Here is a 14,325-nt window from a genome sequence, read left to right on the forward strand (position 1 = left end):
ATGCCCAGCCGGGTATATGTGCATTCGCTCTTGGACGATGTAACCGCATGTGGCGGGATTGCGGTGAGGCTAATTCGTATCGATGCGTGGACAGACTGCAATGCAGACACAGGCAGCATCTTGGGATGTCTGATTAAGCTTTGCCAATGTTGCCTTAGCGCAACATGCGAAGCACTTGTGTTCATAGGGGCTTCCGGGCATAGACAACGGTTCCAGGTAAGTATGCGTGAGCGCGGTAGCTCTTCAGCTCCTTGCGCATCTGCGCTAGATGCACTTGTGCTCGTGCAACGGACCACTAGAGTTGTTCAGTAATGCCCACGATAAGTTCGTCGTTAATACTCACACCTCCGACCTGTGTCAACAATCGCAGCATGAAGCCTTCGACCCCGTCCATCAACCGCAATTGGTTCCATCGTCCAATATTCTTGAGATCCTTATCCTTTGGCCAGCCGTTCATAGGCCATTTATACTCCATGACTGTCACATCCACAAAACCAGCTCGTTTGATCCTCTCGGCGCTCTCTTCCCATATGGTAAAGGTCTTGCCGAAGCGATCGCCCATCTCAACAACAACCTTCCCCCACGTATGGTAGAAGTGATCTGGACCCATTGTGTCATCGTCGGATATCGGGCACACTGAGTGCTCGACGATCTCTATCCAGCCACCAGGTTTGGTGTGTCGGTAGGCTTGCTGGAAGAAGAAGTCCCAGTCTGGTATGCAACCGAAGAGTTCGCGAATGTGTATGAAATCGAAGTGGTTCGGCGGAAATGTCCACTCGAGCGAGACATCGTCGATTTCGAAGTGACAGTTGGGTGGGACCCATTCGGGTTGTATGGGAGAAAGGTCTGTACCGGTCACGATCGCAGAAGGATATTGGTCTGCCATGTCCTGAGACTGTCAGCATGAAGCAATACTGTAAGCGAGATATGTTTTACAATTGCCCATATGCCAGTGCCTGTGCCGCAGTCTAGTATTGTTTGTGGGTTTTGTAGAGGCGCAAGATGCAATTTCTGGTCAAGCGTCAGGAGATACATGTGGTGAGCGAAGTCCAATATCTCCTTGGCGAGCTCATCGTTCGGTCCCCAGTATGCGCCGTCTCGGTACGCGTGGTATTGCCGTCCATTTTCAATACGATGGTTAAGAATGGACGACGCAAGCGAATTTGTCTCGTCGCCAAGGAGACTTCCGCTGTCGAAGGCTGAGTCTGAAGAAAAGCCAGCCTCGTCGTCGTTGTCGGGTGGTGAGGGCTCAGAATCCGTCGACAAATGGTGGTGTTCAGGGGCTGGTTGTTGTGGGTATGGCGACGTCGAGCCGTCGCCGAGATGTATGGCACTATCTTGATGATGCATGCCGATGCCCTCGGATGGCTTTTGCGACGACGAAGATGCCATGGCTGCGCGATTCGCGGGCGAGGTATGGTGGTGTGGAGAGTCAAGGCGTCAAAGCCCGGAAACCAACAGGTTACATATTGGTGACTCTGGTGCCGATGTACTGGGAATTTGCTGGTGCTGACTCTGGTCCCTCTTTGGTGGCTTTGTCAATGGGCGAGGGGTCTCTGAGAAAGTGGAGCTGTGCAGCGATGGCGTCGCCGCCGCGTCCACGCAGCATCCCCGAGTAGATCAAGCGGATCGGTCTGCTCCTCCGGCTGCTGTTATTCGTGCATGCGCTTTCACAACGCGCGCCAAAAGCATCGTTGATGCATAGCATGCACGTCAGTTGAGCGGTTCAGGGTAAGCGAGATCATTGCTTCTCTCTGCCGATGCTGCACGAACAATCTGGTCTCCGGAGGCAGCAAGTCGATATTAAACATAACAACTAATTCCAGAAGATGTATATAGGTACACACGTCCCGTATCAGATGGGCTGAATGTCGTGGTTAACGACAAGATGGGGCGACATTCAGCTCACCGTTCACGTCCTATTCGGCCCGTTCTGGGCCGCAGCGTGCGTTAAAGGTGGTGGGTGGGCCGAGCGGCCTTCCACTGTGGAGACTCGAACTTAGTTGTAGAGAATGCGAAGAACAGGTTGAGAGATGACCCAAACATCGCTGATCTCTGGCTATTTGCTATGGAAAAACCAACTGCCGACGGCGAAGCGCGTGCGGCGCAGTTGCCCATTCTCGTAATTGGCTCTGGTAAGCGACGCGTACGCCGCATACCTGCGCAAGGTCTCACTCATTCGCAGGAACCTCTGGACTCGCACTCGCTCAAGGCCTTCGCAAAGTACGTACTCGCCTGTGTAACGTAACGTAGATAGTAGCCTTATTGGAGAACCAGGTAAATATTCCGTGTATCGTCTTCGAGAAGAACGGCGCAAAGCATGGCGAGCGCGACTGGAACATGGGTCTTCACTGGGGCGCACCAGCATTGAAAAGCCTCATGCCAGACGGCTGGTGGGATCGCATCCAGAGCGTTTCCGTCGACCCAAACGTGCCTACAAAGGAGCAGGATACGCTGAAGTGGCTGCGAGGCGACACCGGAGATCTGGTCGCAGCCATCACCTTCGGGCCTTTCTACCGCCTACGAAGGAGCAAGTTGCGCGACATGTTAATGCAAGGCCTTGACATACAGTTCGACAAGCGCTTACAAGACGTCTCATATGCAAGCGACAATCAGTCAGTCACAGTACATTTTGCCGATGGCACAACGGCGACTGGAAGCATGTTGGTAGGTGCCGATGGAGCTCGCTCTTCGACCAGACAGATCCTATTGGGTCGCGAATTGGGTGCCATCAACCATATACCATATGCTGCCACTTTTGTTCAGTGTAAGTTTACCGTGGAACAAGCTCTCTTCTTGAGGTCTTTTCACCCACTGTACCTAGCATGCGCGCATCCCAATAACAACTTCGCCTTCTTTGGCATGCATGACGCACCGGATGCAGATGATCCATCGTCCTGGACGTTCTTTTACTATATCTCGTGGAAAAGTAGTTTGGAAGAGCAGGAGGCGACCAAGGATTGGACTGGTGCTCAGCGACTGGCACAACAGAAGGAATTCGCCAAAGAGTTCTGCGACCCGTGGAGGAGTGCGCTTGAGTGGACACCAGATGGCACCCCCGTGTGGTATCTGGGGCTCAGTGACTGGGACCCCGGAATGGAAGGCCATCGTTGGGATAACCACCACGGCTTAGTTACCATGATTGGCGACGCTGTCCATCCAATGACCTACCAGAGAGGGCAAGGCCTCAATCACTCGGTCACGGACGCTGGAAAGCTGCATGAAGCCATCACTAAGATTCAAGCTGGAGAGGATAGAAAAGCTGCGATAGATGCATTTGAAGAGGAGATGATCAGGCGTGGGGGTGGAGAGGTTCGAGACGGTACAGCGAATACAATGATGCTTCATGATTGGGAACGCGTGAGGCAGAGTCCTCTTTTCACAAAGGGTATGAAAAAGGTCGATGCTTAGCAGAGGACAGCTTCGGTATGCTCTTTCCTTCAACCCACGGTTTCTCTGTCGGTCATACGAACGAACAATATCATGCATGACCCTTCATTAGCCTCATCGCAAATTCCTGGTATAACGTTGTTGCAATTGATGCAGCTATGTGATCAACAACGCCCTGTCAATACCTGGGTATGCATATGCATTACGGTGCTGTGCTGACTGTTGGTTTCGCATTAGCGGCAATTTGGGCATTCAGTACTCACGATTACCAGCATCACGTAAAACACCAGCACTTCTTTACTAATCTAACATTCTGCGATGATCCCATGTCGCGATGCTGAATTCGCTGCAGTCTTTTGTGATGTTGTTGGTGCTGTCTCTGCTGAATTATGGACCCCTCATCTGGCGTTCAGAGATGCCTCGGATAACATTGTCCAAACAACATGACGTCGGCCATCCTCGGTCCTGGCCGGTACGCGATTTACAGTCAACGCTTGACATATACCATCTTTACAGCCTTTGCATTTGACATTGCGACGCGTTCCTTTATCGATTATAACACAGCTCGACTCACCTTGCCCTTCTTGCGAGTCCCAAGAGCCTCAGCATATCAACGATGACATCCCCTTCCGAGTTCCACGGCTGGCTAGGCCATGATAAGAATGCTGCGCAGGGCAACATGACCTGGTCGTCCTTCAAACCCAAGCCGTTCAACGATATAGACATCGATATCAAAGTCTCCCATTGTGGTATCTGCGGAACCGACATACACACTCTGCGATCTGGCTGGGGCGCGACACACTATCCCGTATGCGTCGGTCATGAAATCGTAGGAAATGTTGTACGAGTGGGAGACAAAGTGAAGAACCTGAACTTGGGCGACAGGGTTGGTGTAGGCGCGCAAGCTTTCAGTTGCTTGAAGGACGACTGCGAGGAATGTAGCGCAGGCATCGAACAGCATTGTACCAAGATGGTTGGCACATACAACGCCAAGTACCCGGATGGAAGCTGGAGCATGGGTGGATATGCAGACTATGTTCGCGTCCCAGCGCATTTCGCCATTAAAATACCAGCTGGGATAAAGAGCGAAGATGCAGCGCCCATGATGTGCGGCGGCATTACAGTCTATGCGCCGCTGAAGAACAACGGCGCAGGCCCTGGGAAAAAGGTAGGAATTGTAGGCCTAGGAGGCTTGGGACATTTTGGCGTCTTGTTTGCGAAAGCTTTAGGCTGCGAAAAGGTCGTAGCGATAAGCCGACGAAGGAACAAAGTCGACGATGCAAAGGCCATGGGCGCAACAGACTATATTGCCACGTCTGAAGACGAGAAGTGGGCGCGCAACCATAGCCGAACCCTAGACCTCATCATTAGTACGGTATCCTCTCCAGACATGCCTCTTGAGTCATACCTTCGCCTTCTTCGCACGGGTGGATCCTTCATACAAGTCGGCGCGCCCGAGGACAAACTCCCTCAAATCGCTGCATTTGGTCTCATTGGTAAAGGGTGCAAGATTGGAGGTAGCCAGATCGGCAGCCCCAAAGAAATAGAGGAGATGTTAAAATTCGCTGCTGACAAGGGGGTTAAGCCATGGGTGCAAAAGCGCAACATGAAGGACGCGAATAAGAGTGTGGTTGACATGGAGGAGGGGCATGCGCGTTATCGTTATGTTCTCGTGAATGCCGATCATGGAGACAGGGCGAAGATGTGAGCGTATTAGAGTTGTCACGTCATCTAGGCGAGCATATGCCATCCACGAATCAAGCCAGCACATCAACTTTACTATCGACTTGCTCAAACACAAATCTTGCCAGACGATCCGAGATTGCTGACGCTGGCGTTTGCTTCACAAACCTACACTGTCTCGGAGATCCTCGTCTTCTTCGCAAGCCCTCTTGTAATGTCTTACACCACACAGGTTGATTCACGATGCGCGTCAAGCCGGTGCTGTGCTACCACCATTGCCTCATTGTGGAGGCAGTGAAAGCGGTTCCGCATTGCTTGGGTCATGCGTGACACGAATCTCCTCTGCTGCCTCAAACCGTTACCCCAATGCCTTCGTTCTCACTGGCTCAGATCTCAGGGCCACCCAAGGTTCCACGTATGCGCGAACCAAATCTGTTGATTCGCACAGTAAAAGCTTGCGCGACACTCTTTACGTCGTTCATTTGGGCTCCAATAATGTCTTGGTTTACGAAGAAAGCACCCAAGGCGCTTATCATTGGCATGCACCTAACGCGCGATGAGGTCCAAATCCTCATACAAGCCTGCCAAGAGCTCGAAGACTCCATGACCTGTCAGAAAGAAGAGATGGAAGCCTTCCCAAAGATCAAAGGAAGCGGTCATACGCGTCGCGCCATGGAGACGATTCTAGAGCGTCACCGCTGTATCTACGACCGACTCGATAACCTCACCCTTCGCCTACGCAATAACCACTCGAAAGGGTCATTTAGGGTAGAACTCGAAGAACTCGCAAGGTTTATGGCGCGACAGCGGTCACTCTGGGCTGAGCACTCAGGACGGTTGGACCTGGGCTGGAAAGTCGTCTCAGAGCGATACTGGCCACTGATAGCGGGTATCTATGCAACCCTCTTCGATATTCTCAGTAGCTTCAAACAAGCCCTCAAGAGAAGTTTGCTAGACGACGCACTCTGGTCTGACGAGGCGATGAAGCAAAACCGTCGCATCTGCCCCAAGTCCCTGAAATCGGCACTCAAGGGCTCTTCCCTTGGCAAGCCAAAACCAAGGGATAAACATGTCGTTTTCGAAGAGACATACCATTCACGCCTTTTTAGCCAAAAAGATGCGCCCAAAGAGGTGAGCGAGGCGCATGCGAATGCTGAGTGGCACGGGTATGGGCGCGGCACTGATTTCGTGGGGAAGCTTGCCAGTGACGGAAAACGTTCGGCGAAGCATTATCAGACCAGGGTGCATCAGAAGAAGAGAGACACGCGAATTGCGTTGCCTCGTCGGGGATCTATAAGGAGTGCCGAGGTTAGCCATAGAGAGAAGCGACAGGAAGCACAGAGGAGAGAAATGCGACCGGTATTTGAGCGACCGAAAGTAGAGATGAGGCGAAGAAAGACAGGAACCAGGATGTTCTTTGATAATCTGCAGGAGACGAGAATGTTCGTCCCACTTTGAAGAGCGAGATACTGTTGGCGAAGATTGAGAGCGGGACCTGAGGATGAGATAGGCGTCAATGGATTTCTTTGACATGGAGGTAGGCATGTAAGCTAGTGATCAACTCCCAACGATGAAGCAATGTACCAATACCGATGTCCCATTCTCACCAGATCACTTACTCCAGATCAGTCCAGTCATCTTTTCTACGGAGCGCCTTCCCGATTTCCTTGATTGCATCACCCAACGGCTTCTTGATTTGCCGTTGATAAACCGCCACGACATCCCGTACACCCTGAACATCTAGCATCCCGTTCTCCCGTCTCCCATCTATTATTACCTTATTCAATTCCGTGAACGCTCCAAGAAGAACCCGCACCAGCCCTTGAGCATCTCCGAACCGCTCTAACACCTTGATACCATTTTGAAGGACGAACTGACCACGCGTAGTGAATTCGTCAATTATCTCTTTACGCTTCTTCTGAGACGCAACACCCATGTCGTGGAAGCTCTCGATCTGAGCATCGATGTCGGATTCGAGTTGCTTTAGCGTTCCCAGAGTCTGTTCAGTGTCTTTGCGTGTTAGGACGGTACTGTAGATACGAGATACCTGACGAGTGCGCCTAAGCTCTTGTTGTAAACGACGCTTCCTGGAGGCTTCAGTTTCAAGCTCGTCGTCAGATTCAGGTGGTGTAGAGTCCTGGACAGCGGCGGAGAAGCGACCGTGACCGAGCAGAAAAGAAGTAAAGCCTGGCATGTTGGACTGTCGCGAGGTTGATTTGGTTTATGTGATGGTTGAAGAAGTTCGGTACTTGTGGTGGTGATGATAAAAGTGAATGGTGAGGACAGAATGTTCTGTGCTGTTGAAAGGTGGTAGAGATATAGGCACCAAGCTTCAAAAGGCCGCAATATCTAGCCTTTGATTTAGTGGTAGAAATCTTGCATGGCGCACAGAACACGCCTGCCCTCAGGTCACAGGGGCTTCTGTATTCACAGGGGAGTTTGCTAGAACCTGCACAATTACATCAATGGAGTTGCAATCACGTTTGTTTCACTAGCAGCACGGAATCTGCGTAGAAAGATGAGAGCGTACAGTGCGTGCAGAAACATTCTTGTCCTTCCGCAACGGATGGAACGCTTGTAATATTATGAATACCCACAAGTAGCAAGACAATGCGTCATGACAAGTGTTGCAAGTGTTCGCCGACCGATTTTGATCAGACCCAACAGTCTAGTGGTAGTGTTCCATACTTGCCTTTTCAAAGCAACTCCAGAGTTTTGCTGCGAAGCCAAGCCGAACAAGGTTTCAGATCAAATGCCGATGTTTCCCGAACCAGCATGTTTGTTGTGCTTCATCAAGGTGGGATCAGAGCAATTTAGACAGAGCTATCCGCGGGCAAAGGAGTATCAATCTGAGTGCGGTCGCAGTTCGCTTTCGCCATATCATCCAAACGGTCCAGGTAGTGGTCCAAAGTCCAATTGGGGTACTATCGAAGGCGATCCTCTGTCCGAGAAGTCAGCTTCAAAGGCCTGTAACCATCTTGTTAATCTTTTCCAACTCACGCATTTTGTTCAGCTCGTCCAGAATCAACTGGAGCTCTTCCTCGTCCATGTTGAGCGAGGGAATGAGCGTAGTGGCTTCCTCGGCGGTATCCGGAGTCAGCGTTCCTAAGACGGTTGTCAGTACAGCGCTTCCTCTCTTCTGGCTCATGTATTACCCAGCAGCGCCTTCTCGACAACGGAGATCTCTGGGTGGGCATCGAAGAGGGCAGCAATCGAGTGCAGACTGTCTTCTTCCTTGTACCGGGCGAAGTTGTCGAGGTAATCGAGAAACTGCGTGATGGTTCTGCTGCAGTCAGCACCGGCCTTTGACCCTGCAGCTCGTGCGCAACGACTCACATGCTGTCGTTGTATATCCGGTCGCGCAGCGGGTTGTTCTCGGGGTCCTTCTTCTTTCGTGCCTCGTGGACGGCTGTGACGACGGCGCGCGCTTCGGAGACGGACAGAGCATGGACATCTTCAAAGTCGCCCAGCTTGATCTCAGAGCCCATCTCCTCCTCTTGTTGCACCGGGGGCTTTGGGCGCGAGACCAGCCTTGGGGCTTTGAACACAGGCGGCTCCTGCCTCTGCGGCGGCGCATTTTCCGACTCTCCTTCCATGGTGGAGGTCGGCAGTGAGTGGTATGACGCGGTTGGGGTGAGTGGTTTAGACGTCTTTGTTCTGGATGCAGCGGGTTATGGCGGCCCGGGTGGTGAGTGAGCTCGGTGCTGCTAGTGAAAGCGACGAAGCTGGGGTATGCGCGAGGGTGAGAGACGGTTCTGGCAGTAGCGACGGGCGTACCTTGCAGTCGCGAGCAACAGGCTGGACTGGGTGCAAGTCGCGACTGTCGAGATCTCCAACGCCAAGGCCCAAGGACGCTAGCATGTCAGCCATGAACCTTGAAACAGGCGGCTTGAACAGCCTTCCCCGCTGACTGCCATCGGGTGCCTAATGCTCAAGGAATAGCCTGCCATGTGCCGAGGATGCTGTGGGAAATAACTCGTGTGTGCGTGTGTGCGTGCAGACGGCGTAGTGCATTTTGTGAAGGCTGCGTGCGTATCGCGTATGGCTAGCTGTATACGCAGCCGAGGACAGAACAGGTGCATAACATGCCATCTAATGCCGGCTTTCTTCAAGGCTAAACTAAGCTCAAGGGGTCGATGCTGCTGCCGGGCATGCTCATGTGCATCGCAATCAGCTTTTCACCAAAGCGGCTTAGCCCGTTCACCGACATGCGTCCACTCCTCGAACATTGACCACAGCCGCAGTGACACAGGAACAACCACCAGCCTCACACCACACGACGCCTCCTGCGAATCTTGTGCCAAGCACGCAGTGGTTGCGCTTCTTCGAGTTGCATGTTCATTGTCCTTCAATCCCTCTACCTGCCCTACCCGCCCTGACCGCGTTTCATCCACCGCTCAGGGTCCTCGTCCTATGCCCCCCATAGCACGCCGGGCCTAATTCACCACCACGCCTCCCTCCTCCGCGGCGGCCGCATGCCGAACGAGTTGCTTTTGCGCCCATTGTACATAGCATCCCTTACACCCACCACACCCGACCGAGCCAGCAGCTGCGCATCCAGACACAGAGCGCGCTCGCCAACGCACCGCCGCCGCCCTTCGACCCTTGGCCACCTGCCCGGATAGATCCACCCGCGACTCGACACCCCTCTCGTCGCCAGCACCGCCCGCACGACACCCTACACCATACCGCGATACCTGCCCTCAGGCCCTCTGTACGCATCCTCGCCTCCCTGTCACGCGCCCCTCGCACCTCGGCTCCCACACGAACCTGTCACGTACCCTGCATCACAGAGCACGACTACCGAAGCTGGCGTAATTGGACATGGGAACACCGGCGGAGGGACCGCCTCCGATGGATCATCAGGGCGCCCAGTCACAGTACACTGCCTACGACCCGCGCAATGGTGGCCTCTCGAGGCGAGCCACCGACGAGGCCGCATCCTCGTCCAACAGTCTTGCGCCCTATGACCGCACCAACTACCCCCCGCGATCGTCGACCGACCCTGGGGAGCAAAACCAGGCCGCCCCGAAACCAAAGCGTAGCGGCAAGATCTGTGGCAAGTGCGGAGAAGGACTGACTGGACAATTTGTACGGGCCTTGGGCGATACGTACCATCTGGAATGCTTTACCTGTCACGTAAGACACCCATGTTGTTTCTTGGATTGGAGGAATTGGGCGCCGGCATGCTTTTGTGCCCTGCAGTGGCTGGACTTGGCGCATTGCTGTTCAGGGTGGACTGCTTCCAATAATCTTGAGCGCTTGATTTCTCCATGTAGCTTCATTGATCATCTTGCTGACCTTCGTCTAGGACTGCGGCAAAATCGTTGCATCCAAGTTTTTCCCCGTCCCTGACAAGCCCCCCGGGCAGTACCCCCTCTGCGAGACAGACTATTTTCGACGGCTCGACCTCCTTTGCTTCGAATGTGGGCAAGCCCTGCGTGGCTCATACATCACAGCGCTCGACCGCAAATATCACATTGAGCACTTTACCTGCTCCGTATGCCCCACAGTGTTCGGCGCATCCGACAGCTACTACGAGCACGAGGGAAGCGTCTACTGTCACTACCACTACTCCACCAAGTTCGCTCAACGGTGCAACGGCTGCCAGACATCGATTTTGAAACAATTCGTCGAAATCTTCCGAAATGGGCAGAATCAGCATTGGCATCCGGAATGCTATATGATTCACAAATACTGGAATGTCAGGCTACATTCCACAGGCCAACCAGTCATCGAGCGATTGCAAGATGCCGATGGCGACGCGACCGACGAGGTGCGCGAGAGTGTGCGCCAACAGGAAGAAGAGATCGAAGCTAAAGTCAATTGGATCTGGAAGACCCTGTCAGCTTTCGAGGAAAAGTCCGCAACGTGCATCTCTGACATGCTGCTCCATGTCAGTAACGGAGCTTATGTTGACGGCGTCATGGCAGCTAAGAAGTTCATCGTGCACGTCGAACTGCTTTTTGCGGCTGCAGATGCGCTCGACGCGCAGTTAATCGTCAGGACGCCCAAAGGACTGACCTACTCCCGCGAATCCAAGTTACTCTGTAAGAAAGTGGTAGCCTTCTTTGCGCTTCTTACCCAGTCCCAAGGTACCGGCGTTCGACGACTGGGCGTGACCCAAGAACTGTTGTCACTGGTCACTGGTCTGGCCCACTACCTAAAGCTCCTCATTCGCATATGTCTGCAGGGTTCTCTAAAATTAGAGCGCGAAACCCGGAGCTCGACCGGTTTGACCAACTTCCTTACCCAAGTCAACTCACTCGATGCACGGTTGGAAGATGAGGCCCAAAGGGACCAGGCCGCTGAGTCCGCCCGGCTTGTCCCAAGATGGGCCGACGCATGTCCCATTTGCGATGCACAGGTCGAAGACAAGTGTTTACATCTAAACAACATGTCGTACAACTACAGCTGTATGGTGTGCCGTGGGTGCAATGCTGACCTGCGCCATAACACTCAAAATGCCTATTGGAGTAAATCCAAGCGAAGTATTTTCTGTCCAGCATGTGCTGCAGCGCAGCCAGACGCTGAGAATGGCTTCGAGCAAGTCACCAAACTGCGTCAATATGTACATCTACTGAACGTTGCGCATGCGCGCCTCATGGCGACTTTGCGATCCAGTGGCGCACTGCCACACACTTCAGGTAAGAAGAACTCTCCTATAGATCACACTGTCGCCACTCATCTTGACACCTCGACTCAGATTTCTGGAGCCGCTTCCGAGATTACATTCGTCCCACTAATGACTTGTAGATGATCCTAACCTGGCAGGCTATGATTCCACACAAGGACATCGCCTTGGAGATGATCCACCTCACTTACGACCCGACAATCGCTCCAAGTCGTATGGAGGGACATCAGCGACAGATAGCCAAAACAGCAACAATGCCGCATATGAGCAATCCATGTCTGATATCAAGCGCCTAAGATCAACCCGACTTGACAAGCATCTTTCCAACACCATGAAACGTGCGCGCCAATCGCGAATCATTGACGGTCCGGAGGGTCTCGGTTCTGGTGGAGACGGACAGCTTCCAGGAGGCATGCAAATCGTCCAGGAACGCGAAATTACGAACGAGGCCGACGCTGTAACACTCGCCGTAAATTCTCTTGCCCTGGACGATATCGCACGTATGGCCGCTTTGGAACAGCAACGAGAGCAGCGTCCTAATGCATTCCGTGCCGGCGGAAGCGCACTCCTAGGACGGGATGACCAGCCGAGGCTACAGAACGGCCATCGTCGTGATTTCTCTGGGGGTCAGGAACTCCAACAGATATCGGAAGGCCGCTCGCGGACCTACTTTTCAGAACTTTCGCCGCTTGAGTACTTCAAGCTGAAGGGTCTTGCGGTGCTTCAGCTTGGACTTTTGCTCGACGACAACCAGTACAACCAAGGCGATCTTCTAGATCTCATCGAATCGAAGAAAAACAACTTCTGGGGCAAAATTGGGTTCGGCAAAGCGTTCAAGGCCGACAAAAGCAAACCGAAGAAGGGCGTTACAGGAGTCGAGAAGCCGGTTTCCGACAAAGCAACCTTCAGACAATCGCTTGAGTACCTCGTCGAAAAATATGGCGATGAGTGCACGGAAGGTGTAGGACCGGGCGCTCTCAAGGTTCCAGCTTTGCTTCAGGATTGTATTACCGCGATGAGAAGTATGGATATGTCCATTGAGGGTGTGTTCAGGAAGAACGGTAACCTCAAGGCTCTACGCGAGCTTGAGGAGGAAATCGATGCCAACGGTGTTCAAAAGGTCGACCTCAACACCAAGAACCCCGTCATTCTCGCCAACCTTTTGAAGCGCTTCCTTCGATTGATGCCTGAGCCGGTATTGACATTGAAGCTTTACAGGCTATTCATGGTAGCTAATGGTAAGTTTCTCTTGATTACGCTCACGATGTTTGACTAATAGAAGCAGACATTGAGGACGAAGCGCAAAGAAAGAAAGTACTGCATCTAGTGCTTTGCCTACTGCCCAAGGCCCATCGCGACACCATGGAGGTTTTGTTCTGCTTCTTAAATTGGGTGTCGTCTTTCCACACCGTAGACGAAGAAACGGGCAACAAGATGGACACCTGGAATATCGCCACTGTGATGGCTCCGAACATCCTACGCGAGAGCAATGACAAAGAAGTAAAGAGCGTGGATCAGGGTGCTGTCAAGGTCGTGTTCGACCTCATCGAGAACAACGATGAGTTCTCAGAGGTATGTTGCATCGTCATTTTGTCCTTGTCCAACTCTAATGCAGCCAGGTACCCCCCGAAATCATGGAACTACTCAGCGACGAAGTGTCCGACATGAGCGCAAAAGAAATCATGCGACAATGGGAGCAGCGGGGAAAGAATCCTCTGTCGGCTCCTACGCCGTCGCCTAGGGACCAAACTGGCACTGCGTCTAGGAAAGACCAGCGTAATGCGCCTCAGATTACGACAGCAGACAACAACCCCTCGGCACAGGCTGGTGAGGCGTCAGTCCGTCAGGTCCCAGGCGCAGGCGCAGGCGCAGGTCAACCAATGCCTTCTGGCAGCAACCAGCACAGCCCTACCCCAGGATATGACCGGAGTGCACCTAACCCTGCATTCGCCCAGAACACTCAAGGTTCGCCTGACGGCCATCGCACTGCATCTCCTCACCGGCACAGCTATCGCTCGCCTGGCTTCCAAAAACACACACAGATTGGCACCGCGGGCGCTGGATGAGACACGACAACTCTCTTTTTGGGACTGTACCGGAGTACATGGCGTTGATTGCATGCACCGTTTTCATGGCTTGAGCGAAAAGCATTCAATGAGCGGTGATTCTATTCTATACCCCTGGCCGGAGTCTACGTTATGACATCTAGACTGGCCAGTCATCTTCACGCATTGGCTTAACATAAGTCTGACGACTGTTTGACTGCATTGTAGCATCATGTGCTGCTTGATGCACACTGGAGGGACATTTTTTGCAGCATTGATATGGGCGTTTCTGGGTAATCACATGTGCCATATATGATTTTGGCATTGTTTACGGTGGCGCGAACACGCGCGCGGGAATGCCTGTAGAGGAAAACGGTGGAAAGCGCCAAGAGTGCCTAGGTTGGGGACGGGTAGGCTTTGACGGCGAAGCTGCATGTGAGGCATATAAACTACTACTGTAGAGGCCGAGTACGCAGGTGTGGATAATGTATGGAAGTCGCCCGATGTAGTCTTCAAAGGCTTCTGTTGCCTGCCTTTGGTAGATGCTTCAAGGCCTCATGTAGGTATCTGATG

At 52.9% G+C, this 14,325-nt stretch overlaps 6 protein-coding genes across 6 annotated transcripts; 4 read left to right on the forward strand and 2 right to left on the reverse strand.

Annotated features, from left to right (window-relative positions):
- Nucleotides 1–181: 181 nt before the first annotated feature.
- GT037_010356 (uncharacterized protein) lies at nt 182–1,392 on the reverse strand (the record flags this gene model as incomplete). The annotated part of the gene is made up of 3 exons (XM_038935403.1): nt 182–295; nt 344–889; nt 937–1,392. The coding sequence occupies 3 exons, from the start codon at nt 1,390–1,392 to the stop codon at nt 182–184; spliced, it is 1,116 nt and encodes a 371-aa protein (XP_038781911.1).
- A 676-nt stretch (nt 1,393–2,068) lies between these two features.
- GT037_010357 (fad nad-binding domain-containing protein) lies at nt 2,069–3,411 on the forward strand (the record flags this gene model as incomplete). Its single annotated transcript, XM_038935404.1, has 3 exons — nt 2,069–2,135; nt 2,186–2,223; nt 2,278–3,411. 3 exons carry the CDS (start codon nt 2,069–2,071, stop codon nt 3,409–3,411), a joined length of 1,239 nt encoding a protein of 412 aa, XP_038781912.1.
- A 595-nt stretch (nt 3,412–4,006) lies between these two features.
- On the forward strand, nt 4,007–5,098 carry GT037_010358 (cinnamyl alcohol dehydrogenase; the record flags this gene model as incomplete). The annotated part of the gene is made up of 1 exon (XM_038935405.1): nt 4,007–5,098. One exon carries the CDS (start codon nt 4,007–4,009, stop codon nt 5,096–5,098), a length of 1,092 nt encoding a protein of 363 aa, XP_038781913.1.
- Nucleotides 5,099–5,439: 341 nt separating this feature from the next.
- On the forward strand, nt 5,440–6,531 carry GT037_010359 (uncharacterized protein; the record flags this gene model as incomplete). Its single annotated transcript, XM_038935406.1, has 1 exon — nt 5,440–6,531. The coding sequence occupies one exon, from the start codon at nt 5,440–5,442 to the stop codon at nt 6,529–6,531; it is 1,092 nt and encodes a 363-aa protein (XP_038781914.1).
- Nucleotides 6,532–6,694: 163 nt separating this feature from the next.
- GT037_010360 (rna polymerase rpb4 family protein) lies at nt 6,695–8,669 on the reverse strand (the record flags this gene model as incomplete). The annotated part of the gene is made up of 5 exons (XM_038935407.1): nt 6,695–6,805; nt 6,851–7,260; nt 8,074–8,178; nt 8,229–8,356; nt 8,410–8,669. Coding segments are annotated over 5 exons (1,014 nt in total), but the record flags the coding sequence as incomplete, so codon positions are not given.
- A 1,228-nt stretch (nt 8,670–9,897) lies between these two features.
- Nucleotides 9,898–13,773, forward strand: GT037_010361 (rho-gtpase-activating protein lrg1; the record flags this gene model as incomplete). The annotated part of the gene is made up of 5 exons (XM_038935408.1): nt 9,898–10,212; nt 10,385–11,720; nt 11,830–12,945; nt 12,993–13,279; nt 13,327–13,773. 5 exons carry the CDS (start codon nt 9,898–9,900, stop codon nt 13,771–13,773), a joined length of 3,501 nt encoding a protein of 1,166 aa, XP_038781916.1.
- Between the last annotated feature and the right edge of the window lie 552 nt (nt 13,774–14,325).

The sequence above is a fragment of the Alternaria burnsii genome, assembly GCF_013036055.1.
Source record: "Alternaria burnsii strain CBS107.38 chromosome Unknown 729, whole genome shotgun sequence".
Taxonomy (NCBI): domain Eukaryota; kingdom Fungi; phylum Ascomycota; class Dothideomycetes; order Pleosporales; family Pleosporaceae; genus Alternaria; species Alternaria burnsii.